An 18,637-nucleotide genomic window follows, 5' to 3' on the forward strand; every position below is an offset into this window, starting at 1 on the left:
TCCTTCTTCATGGGTTTGGGTGGCATTTTGTAATTGGGCAGAGAAGTCTGCACTGGGGACTCTGGGATCAATTATTGGGTGAAAAGGGAAAATAATCCAGGTGTCAGCTCTTAATTGGACAGTTTAGTCTGAAAAGACCTTGTACCAAGAGATTGTTGGCCATTTTTGTGCTTTTTCATTGTGCTGAGTCTGGTGTGGATAGCGTGCAAAACTTAAGATAACAATAAACAAGAACCTGAAGACCCAAAGAATCCAGTGGGTCTCTCTTTCCTGACACAAAACCACTCCAGGAGGGTCTCCCCTGACAGGGGAGACCCCTGGGAGGCCCCAGCCTGAGGCCCAGCAGTTGGGGAATCAGCAACAGGAGCATGGAATCACCCAAACCAACTCTTCCAGGTCTCACCTCCCTCTCTGCACTCCTCCATCAGCCCTCTTCTTTTCCCTTCCTGTCCCTTTCACATCATTTATCCGATTTGGAGGAAGGCGAGGACGAAGAAGGAGGGTGTTGGGAAGGTTCCCTGAAGAAGAAAAAGAGGAAACTCCTCTCAACAGCATCTCCAGAGTGCTGTGGGCATGAGGGATCTCCCAGCCCATCCCCTTCCCTGAGGGCTCCATGGCCCTGTCCCACTGCTTCCTTGGGTCCCCATTCAGAAGGAGAGGGACCTGCTGGGACAATTTTCTGGCAGGAGGGAGGATTCCCTTGGGCATGGAGGATGTCAGGTCCTAGGAGGGAACATACCTGGTCCTGTTTGGTGCTTGGTCTTGGTTTTGGTTGTTGTGACAGCGTCTTGTAGCAAAGCACTTAGAGGATGTGGCTCGGACTTCCCATCTGCCTGCACAAAGCTGAAAAGGAGGAGGTCACACCAGTTGAAATAAGGCAGCAGAGTCCATAACAGCTTCTGGGAAGGAGCTGTTCCAGGTTACCAGTTTTCCAAAGGAAACACAACACTGGAGCATGGGCAGGAGAGTCTCCCTCCACAGAGCTCCTCTCGGCTGTGAGATCCCTCTTGTCAGAGAGGTTTTCCAGAGAAAACCAACCCCTGAGAACATCCCACCATCTGGGGCCTGTTGGTTCTCAGTCTTGACAACATCCCAGGCTCTGGGGCCTGCTGGGTCTCAGTGTTTCTCAAAGGAAAGGGAAGGAGCTGGTGGAGCTCCATGGTCCCCAGCTGTGCCTCCAGGGTCTTTCCTACTGAGGAGGGTAGGTAAAGCAGGCCCTCTTCCCAGGGAACCCACCTGAAGAAGCCAGAATGGCCATGGAGAATTTCAAATCACCATGGAATTCAATTCACCATTGGAATCCACCCAAAGAAGCCAGAATGGCCATGGACTTTGCACAATTTCAATTCCACCTCCGAAATTAAATACATCCAAGGATTCCTCCCACATGGGAGAAGCCAGGACCAAAAGGTGTTACTGATTATCACCCCACCACGTACAGAAAGCATTGCACTCACTGTGGCAGCACAAAGACACCTCCAGGAGGGATCTGGGACATGTCCTTTTCCAGCTGGGCTATGGACAACAGCTTCAGATCTAGTGACTGCAACAGGGACAGAGACATGGCAGCATCCACAGGGGATTTACCTGCTGTTCACAAGGCACAAAACCCCTCTTCTTCCACTGCCAGCCCCCAGCCCCAGCTCTCTCTCCACCACCCTGTGCCCCTACATTGTCCTAAATCCATGAGTATCTCCATCACCTCAGCGTTTTGGCACAACAAGGCCATGCCAGCAGCACCTCCAGGAGCCAAACCCAGGGCTGGATGGCAGGCTCAGCTACCAGGACCACGTAAATCCCCTACATTGTGCCAAATCCATGAGCATCTCCACCACCTCAGGGTTCTGGGACAAGGCCGCACCAGCAGCATCTCCACAGGAGCCAAGTCCAGGGGTAATTCATTGGGAGCAGGATGGTAAGTTCAGCTCCCAGGACCATGGAAATCCCCTACATCCCTACATTGTCCCAAATCCATGAGTATCTCCACCACCTCAGTGTTTTGGGACCAGGCCGCGCCAGCAGCCCAGAGGAGCCAAGCCCAGGGCTAATTCCTGACATCAGGGTCAGCTCCCAGGAGCATGGAAAGCTGCCCAAGGCCACAGCTGTGTCCCCAGGAGTGTGAAGGCACACAAAACACAAGCCAGACTCACCTGGAGCAGCCCTTCTGCCAGGCCCTGTAACTGAGCCACCTCTTGGACCAGGCCTTCAAAGAACCTCATGACCACGTGTTTCCCCCGGCAGAGCAGGACCCCGATGTCCTTGAACACAAAGTCAAAGTTCTTCCCACTGGACAGGGCCCACTCACAGATCTGCAGAGTGGCCTTGATGCACATCATGATGGTGGCCTTGGGCTTGTGCAGGTGCTGGGCCACCTCAGCACAGATCAACTCATCATCTCTGGAGATCCCTGTGGAGAAAGCACAAAGTCACTCCCTCAGCCCTTCTGTGGTGTAGGAGCAAGGGGGGTAGGATGGTCAGGATGGATGGAGATGAGAGATCTCTGCAGCCAGATCCTGGAATTTAGGGTTTATTGCAAAGGGCGTGGGTGCAGGGCCCTGCTTGGGGCTGCCAGGCACAGCTCAGAGCAGGCCCGAGAGAGAGAAAGAGAGGTAAAGAGAGTGGTAAAGAGGATAAGAGAGCGAGGTTCCCGTTAAAATACAATAAATTTTCTTCTGGTCCTGGAACTTGGGGTTTATTGCAAAGGGTGTGGGTGCCAGCCACAGCTCAGAGCAGGCCTGAGAGAAGTAAAGAGAGAGGTAAAGGGAGAGAAGGCAAGAGTGTGGTAAAGAGAGAATGAGAGAGTAAAAGAGGATCAGAGGGCGAGGTTCCTGTTACAATACAAAAAATTTTCTTCTGGTCTTGGAACTTGTGTATTATTGCAAAGGTCCTGGGTGCAGGGCCCTGCCAGCCACAGCTCAGAGCAGGCCCAAGAGAAGAGAGGAGTAGAGAGGATGGGAGGGTAAGAGAGTAAAAGGGGTAAGAGGGGCAAGAGCTAAGCAAGGCAAGAGTGCAAAGTTCCCATTACAATACAATAAATCTTTTTCTGTGTTGAATATTCTGATTCTCACTAACCAGTCTAGTACAATATACAAATCCTATAGCATTTCCATACAGCTGGAGGGCTCAGAGACCCTGGCATGCTGCCCAGAACACCTGGGGATTTGATTTTGACCCCTGGAGCAAGTTGCCAGCTTTGTATGAGGACCTGAAAGTCACAGAGCTTTGAATAGTATAATAATAAAATGATCACATGGTGAAAATGAAGATTTTAGGATTTTTGGTGTGGAGGTTATGGGGACAAGACGGAGGAACTTGGGCCTGTCCAGCCTTTCTTCTTCTTGCTCTCCATTTTCTGCAGTGATGTTGGCACTTTGGGATTGGTTTAGAGTAGAGGTGCACTGTCTAACATAGGTGATATGTACTGGGAATTAAGTGTAAATATGTTATATGTAGTTTGTAGTATAAAAGGACAACACAAAGAGTGCCTGTGGCTGCCCTGCTGAGCAGAAAGAAAACTTTATAGATGAGAATTAATAAACAACTTCAAGACCGAAAAGTGAAGAGTCCAGACTCGTTCTTCAGAGACATCCTGCACATCTTGGGGCAGCAATTAACAACCAAAACCCGAGACCAGGAGATTCTCAGAAACACCTCCAGGAGCTCTCCAGCACACTGTGGGCACGCAGAGAGCCCTGGAGGGACCCGTCCATGTCCCAGGGGAGCACAGGGCTGGTCCCACCATCCCATCACATCTTACCAGGCACAGGGCTTTGCCCATGACGGAGATTCTTCCCCACCAGGGGAAGGGGCTTGCTCAGCTCAAACTCCGGCGTGTCTGCCATGAAACCTTCCCCTTCTCCATGCCAGATGGGTTTCTTCATAATGTGGATGGTACCCAGGCCCATCAGCCCAACTCTCTGGAAACAAAAGCAAGCAATCAGAGGGCAAAGGGTGATCTGCGGCCTTTCCATCCCTGCAGCTCCAAGGGCTGAGATGGAGGCCCCAGGAGAGCTTTGGAGGAGAGCCTTTCACTCCAAATGGTTCCTCACTCTCTCCTCTGTAGACTGCAAGACATGTGGGAGAAACTCCCAGAGCCTGGGAAGGCCCAAAGAGTGCAGGAAGGCCCAGGAGGGCTGGAAAAGAGGGTGTCCCTCCTTCCCAGCCATCCTGGGGAAGACTCCAAAGTGGAAATCCAATGTTCTTCTACTCAAGCACCACTTGGCTTCTTGCCTGCGCTCACAATGGGTCTGTGACTAAAATGCAGGGTCTGCCTGGGACATTCCTTTTCCTTCTGCCCCCTAGGCTGGTGAGGGCCCCAGAGGATGGGGAAGGAGCGGGAAATGAGGGAGGACCCCGTGGTCTGAGTGAGGACTATGAGGAAGCCAACCCCACCTTCTTCAGCAGCAGGTCCTGGCGACAGCACTCAGACACACAATCCCAAATTTTAATGATTTCTGTCAGAAGAAGAGAAAGAGCCCAGCTGAAGTTATGAAGTTCATCACCCTCCCTTCACTTTCCCAATGTCAGATCCCCTCCTCCAAAGGGACCCTCTCCCTGGGCAGAGCCACCAGCACATTCCCAGCCCCAGGGGCAGGAGGATGCCAGGCCTTACCATCCTTGTGGAAGTACACCAGATCTGGAGACAGAGCGAGGAAGAAGCCGGAGAAAAGCTGTGTCGTGGCTGTGGTTCCTCCTGCCTGGCCTTTTTCTTTCTTCCTCTCCATCCCACCATGGCCTTAGGGTGGGGGGCCTGGTGGGAGAGTGGGGCACCCCAGCTGGGCTGGCCTCTGACCCTCAGGGTGTTCTGGTTCCATGGAGGCAGAATGTCCCATTGTGACCTCACGTGTGTCACCAAGAGCCCTTCCAAGGAGTCTCCCACCAGCCACTGCTGAGGTGGCTGGAAAATCAGATGGAAATTGGTTTAGAATGATTTACACAGATCCTGTTACACAGACAACTGCTGTGTGAGTTAGGAATTTGGCAGAAAACAAAGAGAATCACAGAATCCCAGAATAATGAGGTTGGAAGAGACCTCTAAGATCACCAAGTCCAACCCATGCCCTAACACCTCAACCAGACTCTAGCACCAAGTGCCATGTCCAGGCTTTGTTTAAGCACATCCAGAGATGGGGATTCTACCCCTCCCTGGGAAGAGCATTCCAGTGCTTTATTATTCTTTTGGTGAAAAATAATGCCTACAGAGGAAGGAGGCTGCACCCCTCATTCTGAGGGCTTGCCCCCACCCAGGCCTTGTTGGAATTCAGGACATCCCTGTGGCTGTCCAGGATGGCCAGGACCCCTGCCAGGGGGCTCAGAGACCTTGGCACAGAGCCCAAGACCCCTGTGGGTTTGATTATGATCCATGGAGCAAATTACCAACCTTATATGAAGATCTGCAAGTCACGACAGTTTAGGTAGAATGATAGTGAATTTATCATGGGGTGAAAAAATAGATTTTTGGGGTTTTTAGAATCTGGGTTTCACATTCTCTGAACCTCAGAGAAAGAGAAAACAATTCTTACCTCATTTACTGCTCCTGTGTTGTTCACAAGTGGAATGCATGGTGGAAGATTGTTTACCTGAAGGGAATTGGAATTGATAATTTGATTCTGGTGTGAGTGTTGATTCACTGACCAATTGAATCCAGATGTGTGTGTTGGGACTGTCAGCTGATGGTCACGAGATGCTGTGCAGTGCTTGGCAGATTCAGTTTAGATGTAATGTAATATATTGTAATATAATATAGAATAATATAGTATAATAATTAATTAGCCTTCTGATAAGATGGAGTCCTCCTCATCATTTCTCCCACATGTTGGGCAAAAATATCACCAATACCTTATTAACCATGAGAGGAATAGTGGATTTGTCTTTACAAACCAGCTGTTGTCTCCTGGTAGATAAAACCAGCACTGGGAGATAAAAGAAACAATGGAAAGGATTCCACTGATTGATGAATGGAAAAAGAGATTTGCTTTTACAAATAAACTTTAGGTTTGCTGATAAATGAAATTTGACATTGAGAGATGAAAGAAACAATGGGGAAGAAAAACACCTAAATTCTATAAGAATTAAAAATGAAAAGGGAGGGTCATACATTAGAGGGAAGTCTTTGGGATCAGGTGTTTTGGGAGGTCTGTACCTCTCAAGTACCTCAGAAATGGGGAAAGACAGAATGGAAATGTGGCTGGAAATTGGGACAAAAAGGAGGCTGGGTGCTCCAAAAATTGGAGAGACCCCAGGTGAATGCCCCATGGCCTCTCCCTTTAATGGAATAATGTAAAAGGACTCCTCTGTCTCCTTTTTGGACATAAACCTCTGGTGTTTCTGGATTAATTTTCCTAACAACCACAACTGTGGGCAGGATCATGGTCAAACCTCCTGTTCCCTGTGCTCCTAGTGTCCAGAATATTCCTTGGTGGGAGCTGTTGGTCATCAGGCAGAAGAACAATGCCCTGCTGCATGTTCCTCTCAATTCCCCATCAACGAAAACCTCAGGATTTCCCTCTGGTTCTGTACCTGCACCATGGCCCCTGCCACAGTTGGAGTTTTGCATTTTCTCCCCTGTTTTATGCCTCCAGCACTGGGGAGGTCCCACCTCGAGTCCTGTGGCTGTTTTGGGCCCCTGGAGGGTTGTGGAAAATTGCCCACCTTGTTGTGTGGGCACAGAGCTCCTGTGGGGTGAGGGAGAACTGAGGGAGCTGCTCCAAGGCATCTCTGAGGTGGGATAACCCAGGCTCTTGTGTTAATCCATCCCTTGGAGTGGATTAAAGGACATTGAATGATTGGTGTTTGCACACATACACACACACACATATATTTTTTTATATATATCACATTTATTTTAACACTTTGTTTGCAATGGAAATCGCCTATGTAGCCATTTTGCTTATTTCCTTTAGAAATACACCAATATAAAAGTATAAAAATACCACTTTAGAAAATACACGAGGGAAAGAAAGAGGAAAAAAAAAGAAAGTATCAGGGAAATAAAGAGAAAAAAAGAAAGGATCAGAGCAGAGAGTGGAGAGGAGAGTTCTCACCACCCATGGATGCAGTGACAAGACTTGGTTATTGCAATTTCAGTGTCCACAGTCAAAGTGATGCTCACAGTCTGGATCCATCAGGGGTGGAAGCTCCAAAAATTCAAAGTTCAGTGGGATAATACAGGCTCAGGGAACAGCCAGGTACCTTCCCTGGGGTCAGGAGTTTGTAACACTGGGGTCATCCCAGTCCTCAGCAATGAGTCTGTGCTCCCTCCAGGCTCTCTGATGGATGGTGCCCCTTCTAAAACCTGACTCTGCCTCTCCTGAGTGTGGCTGAGCCAGTTCTGCCCCCTCACAGGGGATGAAACCCCCCAGCCCCTCCATGGGAGTGTTCCTGATGCTCCCCTGTGGCCCAGGGCACAGCCAGGGGGATGAGGATGCACAGCTACCCCAGGCACTGCTCACACACTGCCCAGGGACACCCCAAATCCCATGGAAAGGTTCTGCGCACCCCAAAAGGCTCTGGGGAGCCCAAACAGGCACAGCCAGGGGTTGGGGGGCACCCAAAGGCAGCACTGGGGTCTGGGAATGGCACAAAACAAACCAAGGGGTGGGGATACCCCCAAAATGGAGACCAGGGCTTGGGATATCCTCTGAGGGACAGCCAGGGTGCAGAGGGGCACACTGAGGGGTCCCTGGAACACACGGGGAGAGCCCAGGGAGCACAGACAGGCCCATGGAGATGCCCAGCCACGCTCTGCTCCCACCTGGTCTGCACTTCTGACCCTGCTGATCCCTCTTGGCACCCTCAGACTCTCTGCACTCCCTGTTTGGCATGGCCTGGTCCCTCTCACTCTCACCCAAGCATCCTCAGAGACCATCTATTCCAAAAGTATCCCTTTTCCCTTTCCTTTCCTTGGAATTTCCTTGAAATTTCCTTTCCTTTCCTTGAAATTTCCTTTCCTTGAAATTCCCTTCCCTTCCCTGCCCCTATTCCATTTCCCTTTGTCCTTCCACTCCCTCTCTGTCATTTCTGACCCCTCTGCCCATCACATCCTGCCCCCAGAGCTTCTCCTTCCTCCCATCTTCCTTCCCCACGCATTCCCATCCCCTCCCCAGTGCTCAGAGATCCTGTTCCCCTCTGCACAGAGCAAAGGGAAAAGGAGAATGACAGTGTGGGGGCAATAGGGTAAAAGGGAAATTCTGCAAGTTTTATTTATAAAATTTATAGATTTGGACTGGATTTAGGGGATTAGGGTGGAGGGAAGACACCCTTCACCCCACCCCTCTAGCACTGTACAGAGTTTATTTACAAATTCCAGCCTCCAGTGGATCTGGGATCACACACACACATTTACAGGTGGGCAAGTAAAAAAAAAAAAAAAAAAACAAAACAACAAAACTGTGGAATCATTTAGTTGGAACACATCCCAGCAATCATGGCACAGTCCGTTTGTCCATTTGGCAATTCTCTTTGCAGGCTCTGCTGTCCCATGGCTCCAGGAGCCCAGATCCTGCAGGTGAGGTCAGGCTGCACCAGCATCCCCAGCTCAGAAGCTCTGGGAGCCCAGGCTGTGGCTCTGCTCCTGCAGAGGGGAGGCTGAGGGGGCCGTGCTGTCCCCAGGAGAGGCCACGTTCAGGTACCCAATCTCTGAGGGCTGTGAGGGGGACAGGCAGAAGGAGGAATCCTGGCTCTCAGCCTCCCCCTCAGGCTTTGTGCTCTGCGGGGCCTTCAGGGCGCCCAGGGGCTCTGGGAGATCTCGGGGTGGGAAGCTGGAAACAAATTTACATTTTCTGTCATTCTGTGCAGTCTGAGTGACCCCCACCCAACAGCTCTGAGCAGCACAGAACAATGTGGGTGCTCTGCTCTTGGAGCAATTTTCCTAACAGGTCCAGAACCTGCCTGGACCATCCTCCACCTCAACAGTGCCTGGGGCTGTCACCAAACCCCCAGAGCTGCATCTCCAGAGCTGAATTGTCCCTCTGCCTTCCCCCCATCTGGTCTGGCAAGGATTGGAATGGAGGAACACACCCCAGAGTGATGTGGGACACAGCTCTGGCCACACAAGGACTCCCAAGTGTCACCACCTCTTGTATCAAGAGTCCTCCAAAGCCCCTGAGCACCAAGATTCCTAAATCCCACAGTGCTCCCCAAAATATTCTGAAAATTGGACTTCTCCATCCCATCATATGACTGGTTTAAATACCATTTTAATACTATTTTCCCTAAAATTGGACTTCTCCATCCCTTCAGCTGACTGGTTTCAATACCATTCTAATGCCATTTTAATACCACTTCAATACCATTCAAATACTATTCAAAATGGCATTCTAATGCCATTTTATTTTTCTTAAAATTTGACTTCTCCATCCATTCAGCTGACTGGTTTCAATACCATTCTAATGCCATTTTAATACCATATCAATACCATTCTAATGCCATTTTATTTTTCCTAAAATTTGCCTTCTCCATCCCATCACCTGACTGGCTTCAATACCATTTTAAAAGCCATTTTAATACTATTTTCCCTAAAAGTTGACTTTTCCATTCCATCAGCTGACTGGTTTCAATCCCACTTTAATGCCATTTTAATATTATTTTCCTTAAAATTGGACTTCTCCATCCCATCAGCTGACTGGTTTCAATCCCATTCTAATGCCATGTTAATACCATTTCAATACCACTCTAATACCATTTTATTTTCTCTAAAATTTGATTTTTCCATCCCATCACCTGACTGGTTTAAATATCATTCTAATGCCATTTTAGTACTATTTTAAATGGCATTTTAATACTATTTTCCTTAAAATTGGACTTTTCCATCCCATCAGCTGACTGGTTTCAATACCATTTTAAATTCCATTTTAGTACTATTTTCCCTAAAATTGGACTTCTTCATCCCATCAACTCGCTGGTTTCAATACCATTTTAAATGCCATTTTAATACTATTTTCCTTAAAATTGGACTTTTCCATCCCATGGTATTGACTGGTTTCAACACCATTCTAATACCATTTTATTTTTCCTAAGCTTTGCCTTCTCCATCCCATCACCTGACTGGCTTCAATACCATTTTAAAAGCCATTTTAATACTATTTTCCCTAAAAGTTGACTTTTCCGTCCCATCAGCTGACTGGTTTCAATACCATTATTTTAAATGCCATTTTAATACTATTTTCCCTAAAATTTGCCCAAAAACTACCAAAAAAAGCCCCTGGGAGGTGAAAGCTCAGGGTGGACCAGCCAAAATGCTGCAGTGGCTCCTCCCTGGCTGCCCCTCTGTCCCCCCCACGGTACCTGGCACGAGGAGGTGGCAGCACCTTGCTCTGAGGGTGGCTTCCAGAAGCAAGCTTCAGGTCCTGGAAGGAAGAACAGAGGCTTTGAAAGGAGGAGACACAGGTCAGACCCTCAATTCCAACAATTCCTGGTCTCCCCCAGCTTCACTGAGAGTCCTCTGCACCAAGTGCAGCCCCATGAGGTGCAAATCAGGGGTTTGCTTGTCCTTTGGGTGTAAATTTATTCTAAAAAATACAAACCAAGCCTCACCAAGGCCAGGTGAGCCCCAAACAGCCCTTTCCCCCTCAACAGCTCATTTCCAACCTGCCTGGGTTCTCCCCAAATTAAAAGTCCCAAGAAACTCCTGAATCCACCTGGTTGATCTGAAAACTTTGATTCTCTGGATTTTCTCCATTTCTCCTGCCAAAGTTCTTCATTAACAACTTTCCCTCAGCTCAAGAATTACTGCTCAGCTTGGCCTGAGGAGGGACCACTCCTCCTGGAAGGATGAACATTCCCAACCTTCTCATTTCCTAGAGCAGCTTTGCAACTGAGCTTTGACCAGCTCTGAATGTGCCAGGTGAGATTCCTGTCCCTGAGGAAGGGGATCCAAGGGCAGCAGCTCAGGGAGGAGCACAGGCTGAGGTGAGGGCCTTCAGCTCCTCACAGAGCCTCTCCTCACCACATCTGTATGGTGATTCAGCTCCTCCCCACATTTGTATGGAAATTCAGCTCCTCACCACATCTGTATGAGATTCGGCTCCTCACAGAGCCCCTCCTCACCTGCATGGAGCCCTCAGCTCCTCACAAAGTCCCTCCTCACCACATCTGTATGGAGCCTTCAGCTCCTCACCACATCTGTATGGAGCCTTCAGCTCCCCCCAAAGCCTCTCCTCAGCACATCTCTCTAGAGATTCAGCTCCTCACCACATCTGTATGGAGCCCTCAGCTCCTCACAAATCCCCTCCTCACCACATCTGTTACCACCAACTACCCTGGGAGCCCTTTCCATCTCAAGGGATGGACCCAGCTCCCCCTCAGCCCCTCAGTTCTGTGACTCCTGCTGCTCCCAGCCCTGCTGGGCCTCACCTCAGTGCTGGGAGCAGGGCTGCTCCTGGCCAGGCGCTGGGAGGAGCCCACAAGGCTGGAGAGCTGGAGCTTGTCCTGCAGCCGCGCGTTCTCCTCCTCCAGGGTCTTCCCTCTGAGCATGGCACAAAGCACAGGTTATTCTCCTTCCAGCCATGCCCCATTTCCCAACAGGACTTTTCTTTTCCAGCCTCAGAGCTGTTGCTCTCCACAGCCTCCAGCTCAGTGGTGAGGCTGGATGGGAAAATGGGGTAATTAAATCCCTAATTACAGCCATGATTACAGCCATTGCACCCACAGCCCAGACTTTCCTCTGGAATTCTTAAGAGAAAGAGGCACAAAACCAGGAAAAGGGAGGATGGACATCACCTGCTCTGCAGGGAGGGAATCCCAGAGCGGAGGCTCCACGGGGACTCCTCCTGGTCTGAGATTTTTTGGAGGAGCCGTCGCCTCTCCTGGAGTAATTTCTCGTTCTCAGCAGTGATCTGGGCAATCAGCACCTTCCCCTGAGGGTGGTGGAGAAGGAAAGAACAACCACCAGTTACTCTTGACTCTTCTCTGTCCTCTGCACACCACAGGGCTTTCCCAAGGGTGCCAGCTCCTAAACTTTGGAATCACCACCCCTGGAAGCGCTCAAGAACCACATGGATGTGGCACCTGGGGACATGGTTTAGTGTTGGTTGCACTTGAAGATCCTCACCTTAAAGGTCTTCCCCAACCTCAGTGATTCTGCAATACCCTGTTTGATGTAAAATACCCCAAAAAGAGGCCCTGGGGTCACTTCCCAGCAGGAATTGCTGAGGCAAAGGAACATGGAGCCCAGCCAGTGTCAGACTGGGATTTGAGGATGTGGATTCCCCCAAGGGCAATCCTGAGCCAGGAATTTCCTTTTGGCTTTTTGTTACTATAGGTTGGTGTCCCTGGTGCCTTCCTGCAAGGAGGGAGTTTGGACAAGGCCTGGAGTGCCAGGACAAGGGGAATGGCTTCCACTGCCAGGGGACAGAGTCAGATGGGGTATGGAGAAGCAATTGTTCCCTGGGAGGGTGGGCAGGCCCTGCACAGGGTGCCCAGAGCAGCTGTGGCTGCTCCATCCCTGGAAGTGTCCAAGACCAGACTGGACAGGGCTTGGAGCAGCCTGGGATGGTGGAAGGTGTCCCTGCCATGGCAAGGGGTGGAATGGGATGAGCTTTAATGTCCCTTCCAACTCACACCATTCCCTGAGTCCATGATCACTTTCACAGCATCACCAAATCACAGACTGACCAGGTTGGAAGAGACCTTAAAATCATCAAGTCCAACCCAGCCCCAACACCTCAACTCAACCCTGGCACCCAGTGCCACATCCAGGCTTTGTTAAACACACCCAGGGATGGTGACTCCTCCACCTCCCCAGGCAGCCATTCCAGAACTTTGTTTCTGTAAAAAAACTTTTCCTAATATCCAACCTGTATTTCCCTGGGTGCAGCTCGAGGCTGTGTGCTCTGGTTCTGTCAGTGCTGCTGGAGAAAGAGCCCAACCCCACCAGACTACAACCACCCTTCAGGGAGTTATAGAGAGTGATGAGGGCACCCCTGAGTCTCCTTTTCTCCAGGCTGAGCATCCCCAGCTCCCTCAGTGGTTCCTCACAGGGTTTGTGTTCCCAGCCCCTCTCCAGCCTCGTTGCCTCCTCTGGATGTGCTCAAGCTCTCAATGTCCTTCCTGAACTGAGGGGCCAGACTGGACACAGCACTCAAGGTGCCAAGGGCAGAATGACCTCCCTGCTCCTGCTCCACACCATTCCTGACCCAGCCAGGAGCCATTCTTGGCCACCAGGGAATGCTTTTGGAAGCAGCAATGCCCCTGCAGCCTCCGCTTGCTGGAGAATCCCTGGATGCGCCCTCTCACCTTTTCCACTTGGAGTTTGGACTCGCTGAGCTCGTTTTCCAGCTGTTTGATCCTGCTGTCCCTCTGTTTCACCTCGTGGATGAAAGTCTCCTTGGCCCTGCGGATCTTGTCCTTGTGTCTGAGCTGCATCTCGTTGTATTTCCTGGGCAAACAGGGACAATCAGGCTGGGAAAGGCACTTTGGCTCGGGGTCACTGTTATAGGAGCTTCTTCGAGCCAGGTCTAACAAGTTCTCAGAGGTTTATAACACACCTAAGGAGAGCAGGAAGGCTGGGAGAGCTGGGAGTGCTCACCTTGAGGAGAGAAGGCTCCAGGGAGAGCTCAGAGCCTCTTCCAGGGCCTAAAGAGACTCCAAGAGAGCTGGAAAGGGATTTTGGACAAGGACCTAGAGTGCCAGGACAAGGGGGAATGGTTTCCTACTGCCAGAGAGCAGGGATGGATGGGATATTGGAAGGAAATCCTTCCCTGGCACAGGGTGCCCAGAGCAGCTGTGGCTGCCCCTGGATCCCTGGAAGTGTCCAAGGCCAGGTTGGAAGGGCTTGGAGCACTGTGGGATAGTGGAAGGTGTCCCTGGTGGAACAGGATGGGCTTTAAGGTCCCTTCCCAGCCAAACCTGTGTGGAATTCCCTGACAGCAGACATGGGGGGTGAGCTCACTGCACACAGGGCCAGTGGGTTTAGTGCTAAAAGCTGAATATTGGACAGGAAAGTCCACAGCACAGCCAAATGCAAGAGCAGGCCCAGGCAGGTTCGTGGGCATTACCTGACATAGAGATCCTTCTGGTTCAGGAGTCTGACACCTTCCTCATACAGGGCTTTGTTCTCCTCCTTCAGCAGCACCAGCTGCTCCGAGAGCTTCTGGTTCTCCTTCTGGCACTGCACGTGCTGGAAAAGGGCTGGGTTTAATATATCTGCCCTCTGAGAACTTGGAGGCAAATTCTCATCTCTCACCTCATCCTGGGGACCCAACAACACCACAACACCCAGGAGCAGATTGCAGCTCCTGATGGTCCTGTTGGCCCTTGTATGATGAGAAACCCCCTCCCTGTCACTCACCTCACCAGCATCCAGCTTCTTCTCATCCTCCAGGACATGCAGGGTCTTGGCCTGGAGCTCCACGTGCATCTTGGCCAGTGACGCCTCCGTCTCCCGGGAATGCCGGAGCTGCTGCCTCAGCTCCTCCACCTGCTGCTCCAGGAGCCTCCTGGGAACACCACGGGGACAGTGAGAGCTGCAGGGTCCCAGATTGCAGGGCAAGGTGTGTTCTATCGCCATCTGTATGGCAGCTGTCCTTTGTCAAGTGGGCAGTTTTCTTTTTCTCTCTCTCTGAGTGATCACAATCACTCCTCCCTCTGGGGAGACATCTGCTGATAACAGCTGTTGAATGTCACTGCATGGCTAAGAGCTGCAGCATCCCATTGGGAGATGTAAGCCCAGAGGGAGGAGCCAAGCATTCCTACCTGGATATAATCTGGAGATTCTGGAACACCAGCACAGCTTCTCCACTGGATTCCCAGAGGAACAGCAGCTGCCTCTTCCCCTGGATCTTCAGAGGCAGAGACTGCACCTTTCTGCAGGATCCCTGCTCCAGCAGAGCCAGCCCTGACACTGCAGGAGGGCTGAGCCACAATTCCAATGGGACTGCTGCCAACAGCCTGACCCACAGGGTGTCAGGCTGGGTTCTGACTCTGCCAGTGTTGTTCTAGTGTACTGCATTGTTTATTTTATCCTTTTATTTCCTTCCCTAGTAAAGAACTGTTATTCCCTGCTCCCATAATTTTTGTTGTCTGAGAGCCCCTTAATTTAAAATTTATAGCAATTCAGAGGGGGAGAGAGTTTATTTTCTCCATTTCAGGGGAGGCTCCTGCCTTCCTTAGCCACACCTGGCTTTCCAAACCAAGATAAGGGGGATGTGCCCCCTGCCCCCACGGTGTCTGTCTGCCACCCAAAACACCCCCCTGCTCCTCTTGCCCCAGCTGACATGGAGGGGAAAAGGAATCAGCACATCCCAGTTTTATCAGTGACACAGAAAGGGGGGATGATACACTGGGATCATTCCCAGCTGCACAGGGAAGAGGGCTTGTCACAGACATCTTTTATGAAAAATCCTTTCCTTAGGATTTTTCCTCCTGAGAAGCTGAGAGGGCTCAAGAACAAAATGTAAACATTGATTATCTGCTGCTGTGGAATGCAACAAGTAGATCTTTGATTGGCCCATGTTGGTTGTTTCTAATTAATGGCCAATCACAGCCCAGCTGGCTCAGACAGAGAGATGAGCCACAAACCTTTGTTATCATTCTTTCCTATTCTATTCTTAGCCAGCCTTCTGATGAAATCCTGTCTTCTATTCTTTTAGTATAGTTTTAATGTAATATATATCATAAAATAATAAATCAAACCCTCTAAAACAGAGTCAGATCCTCATCTCTTCCCTCATCCTCAGACTCCTGTGAACACGGTCACAGGGGCTGTTGGCATCCCTGCACTGACAGGAGAGGCCATGGCCCTTCCAAGGCAGATGAAGCCTCCAATAATCTTTTAAACCTCAGGAAGGGGGAATCCCTGGAGAACTCCAGGGATCAGGCAGGTCCAAAGGGAAGACAGGAAGTCAAATCAGTGGTTTGGGTCTCCCTGAACCCTCCCAGGAGCTGCTGGAGGGCTGGCACAGCCTCTGCACAGCACAGAGACCTTTTCAGCTGCTCCTCGTGAAGTTCCTGCTGCACTCGAGCTTCATTCTCCCGAGCTTCCTTCAGCTCCTCTTCCAGAAGCTTCTTGTCAGAAGCACGAGCCTCTGCCAGCAGCAGCTGGTGCTGGGAATCCTTCAGCTTCTGCTGCAGTTTGGAGACCTTGGATTAAAATGGACATAGATTAAACTTTCTGAATGAACAGCCCAATGTCTGAATCAAATCCCCCAGTGGCTGAGGCATGGGAAGGAAAGATTTCCTTGTTTTCACTCCAAGGCCATTAAAAGCAAAAGCTTTGGACTAGCTACCTGATTTTGGACCAAACACTATGGCATGAATTCCCAACAATCCTTTTTTCAACCCAATCTGATCCTGCTCACACCAAAAGAGAATCCAATGACTTCTGCAGGAGCATGGCAGAATCAGTGCCATGGAAAACACAAGGTTTGGAATTTCCAGACAGTAAACAGTAGGAAATTATCTCAGCAAGAACAAGATTAAGGTTTCCTGTGCCTGTCAGCCCCACTATCAGTATTTCAGAGATACTGGGTTATCAGACATGGCTTCTATTGCCTTGATTATGCTCCCACTAATTACAGGCGTTTTTTCCTACAACATTAAGCTGATGGATCACAAAAAGGAATTTGGGGAAGCAAACCTGCTTGCTTTCTGCACTAGAGCTGCACAGAACTGTCAAACTCACACTCACCTTCTTTTGTGCCTCTCCTGCTCTGGATTTCTCCTGGGCCAGCCTCTCCTGGAGGCTGCTCCTGAGCTTATCAGCCTGGGAGCACTTGGAGAGCTCCAGTTCCAGCTCCTTGACCTTCTGCTGGCTCCTGTCCCACTGTGCTGAGAGGGAGGAACATGTTTCTGTGGTCTCTGAGAGTTTGGCCCGGGCCTGCTTCAGCTCAGCTTTGACCTGAGATCCCAGAGAAGAAATCGGATTTATACTTCAGCATAAATCAGCTGGAATGGCTTGGCTAGGGAAGGGGAAGAGGATTCCAGAAAGAGGAATCACAGAGGAAGTAAAGCATGTTTTATTTGGATGCAGAGAAATTTGTCACAGAATCCCAGAGCACTTTTGGTAGGAAGGGCCCTTAAGGATCACCTGGTTTGTGTGGGAATCTTTAAAATTAGAGGGTTTTGGCAAAGTTGCAAAAGGCTTTAGAGACAGCAGAACTTTAGAGACAGTTCCAACCCTCCATCATGGGCAGGGACACCTTCCACTATTTCACAGTGCTCCAAGCCCCATCCAACCTGGCCAGGAACATTTCTGAGGATGAGGCAGGCACAGAAATGTCTCTGGGCACCCTGTGCCAGGGCCTCACCAACCTCACAGGGAAGGATTTCCTCCCAGTAGCCTGTGTAATGCTGCCCTCTGGCAGTGGGAGCCATTCCCTGTGTCCTGTCCCTCCATCCCTTGTCCCCAGTCCCTCTCCAGCTCTCCTGGAGCCCTTTTAGGCTCTGGAAGGGCTCTGAGCTCTCCCTGGAGCTTCTCCTCTCCAGGTGAACACCCCCAGCTCTCCCGGCCTAGGGGGAATGGGCTCCAGCCCTCATGGCCATCATTCCCATGGAGCTGAGGCACTCAGGGGAGCCTGGCTGTGTCCCTACCTTGGTGCATTCCTGCTGGAGCAGCAGATTCTGCCTCTGGAGGTCAGCATTCTTCTCCCTCTCATACCTGAGCTCCCTCTCAGCAGAGCTGCACAGGTTCTGCACCCGCCGCAGGTCCTGGCGCAGCTGCTGCAGCTTCTCCTCCTGCTGCTGGAACCTCTCCTCAGACACACCCTGCAGCAACAGCAAAGTCACACAGAAATTAACTTTAAGGCAGGATAAAGGTGATTCAGGAAGGCAGAAGCAGGATTTCAGGGCATTTGGGCAGGAAGATGTGCAAAGCCTGGCATTTCTCTGTCCTGTTTCCTCCCCTGTCCCTGCAGGGCTTTAGGAGCTTTGTGGATGTGGCACTTGGGGACATGGTTTGTGATGAAAATGCATTGCTGGGTTAATAGTTGGACTTGATCTCAGAGGCCTTTTCCACCTCAGTGATTCTCTCCATCACCTCAGAGAAGCCAATACAGCTCCTGAGGCTGAGGAGGAAGAGGTGATAACCTGGATGAGGGAACAAGTCCCTGTTGAAAACAAATCCATTCTATCAAAGCAAAGCCACCAGGACACTTTGGATTCTTGTAGCAGTCTCACTCAGGCATCCAAGCAGGAGTGACACAGCCAGCCCAGCTCCCAGAGGGAGCAGGAGAAAGGTGAGTCCTGGCAGGGGGACAGGAACACAACAGGACAAAGCCTGGGCACTGGGAGGTGTCACCTTGGGAGGTAACTGATCCCCTTAGCTCACTCACCTTTCTATCACACACACAAAAGCCTGGCTTGGACCAAAGCCTTTCTGTCCTGCATCACTTTCAGCCACTCCTTGATCTGCATTCCCACTTTGCATCTTCACCTTCTGCTCTTAGAACCAGATGGAATTCATTGAAAACCAAACCTCAGATAATCCCCAGGTAACTTTCCCAAGCTGGAAAAAGTCTTGATCCAGCACTGTGGGATCTGGCAATGTCAGTCATCCTGGAGGTCCATTGGCTCCATTGGTTTTGTGGGGTTTTCCCTAAATTCTTCTATCAGGATCCCTTCCCACATCCACTGCACTCCTTGTGTCCTGCTCTGCTCCTCCCAGATGATTTTCTGCTTCTTGATATAATTAGAATTCCAATCC

General features: G+C 50.4%; 1 protein-coding gene across 1 annotated transcript in view; it reads right to left on the reverse strand.

The window, feature by feature from the left end:
- Positions 1–8,187: 8,187 nt before the first annotated feature.
- CCDC30 (coiled-coil domain containing 30) overlaps positions 8,188–18,637 on the reverse strand; it is a 38,394-nt gene continuing 27,944 nt past the window's right edge. Inside the window, exons 15-24 of the mRNA XM_059487588.1 lie at positions 17,527–17,700; positions 16,625–16,834; positions 15,920–16,077; positions 14,288–14,435; positions 13,995–14,116; positions 13,234–13,375; positions 11,719–11,855; positions 11,353–11,464; positions 10,285–10,346; positions 8,188–8,759 (exon numbers count right to left, since the gene is read on the reverse strand). Coding sequence (XP_059343571.1) covers positions 8,537–8,759; positions 10,285–10,346; positions 11,353–11,464; positions 11,719–11,855; positions 13,234–13,375; positions 13,995–14,116; positions 14,288–14,435; positions 15,920–16,077; positions 16,625–16,834; positions 17,527–17,700 — 1,488 coding nt within the window. The 3' untranslated portion in view covers positions 8,188–8,536. The remainder of the gene's footprint in view (positions 8,760–10,284; positions 10,347–11,352; positions 11,465–11,718; positions 11,856–13,233; positions 13,376–13,994; positions 14,117–14,287; positions 14,436–15,919; positions 16,078–16,624; positions 16,835–17,526; positions 17,701–18,637) is intronic.

This window comes from Ammospiza nelsoni, chromosome 22, assembly GCF_027579445.1.
Source record: "Ammospiza nelsoni isolate bAmmNel1 chromosome 22, bAmmNel1.pri, whole genome shotgun sequence".
Taxonomy (NCBI): domain Eukaryota; kingdom Metazoa; phylum Chordata; class Aves; order Passeriformes; family Passerellidae; genus Ammospiza; species Ammospiza nelsoni.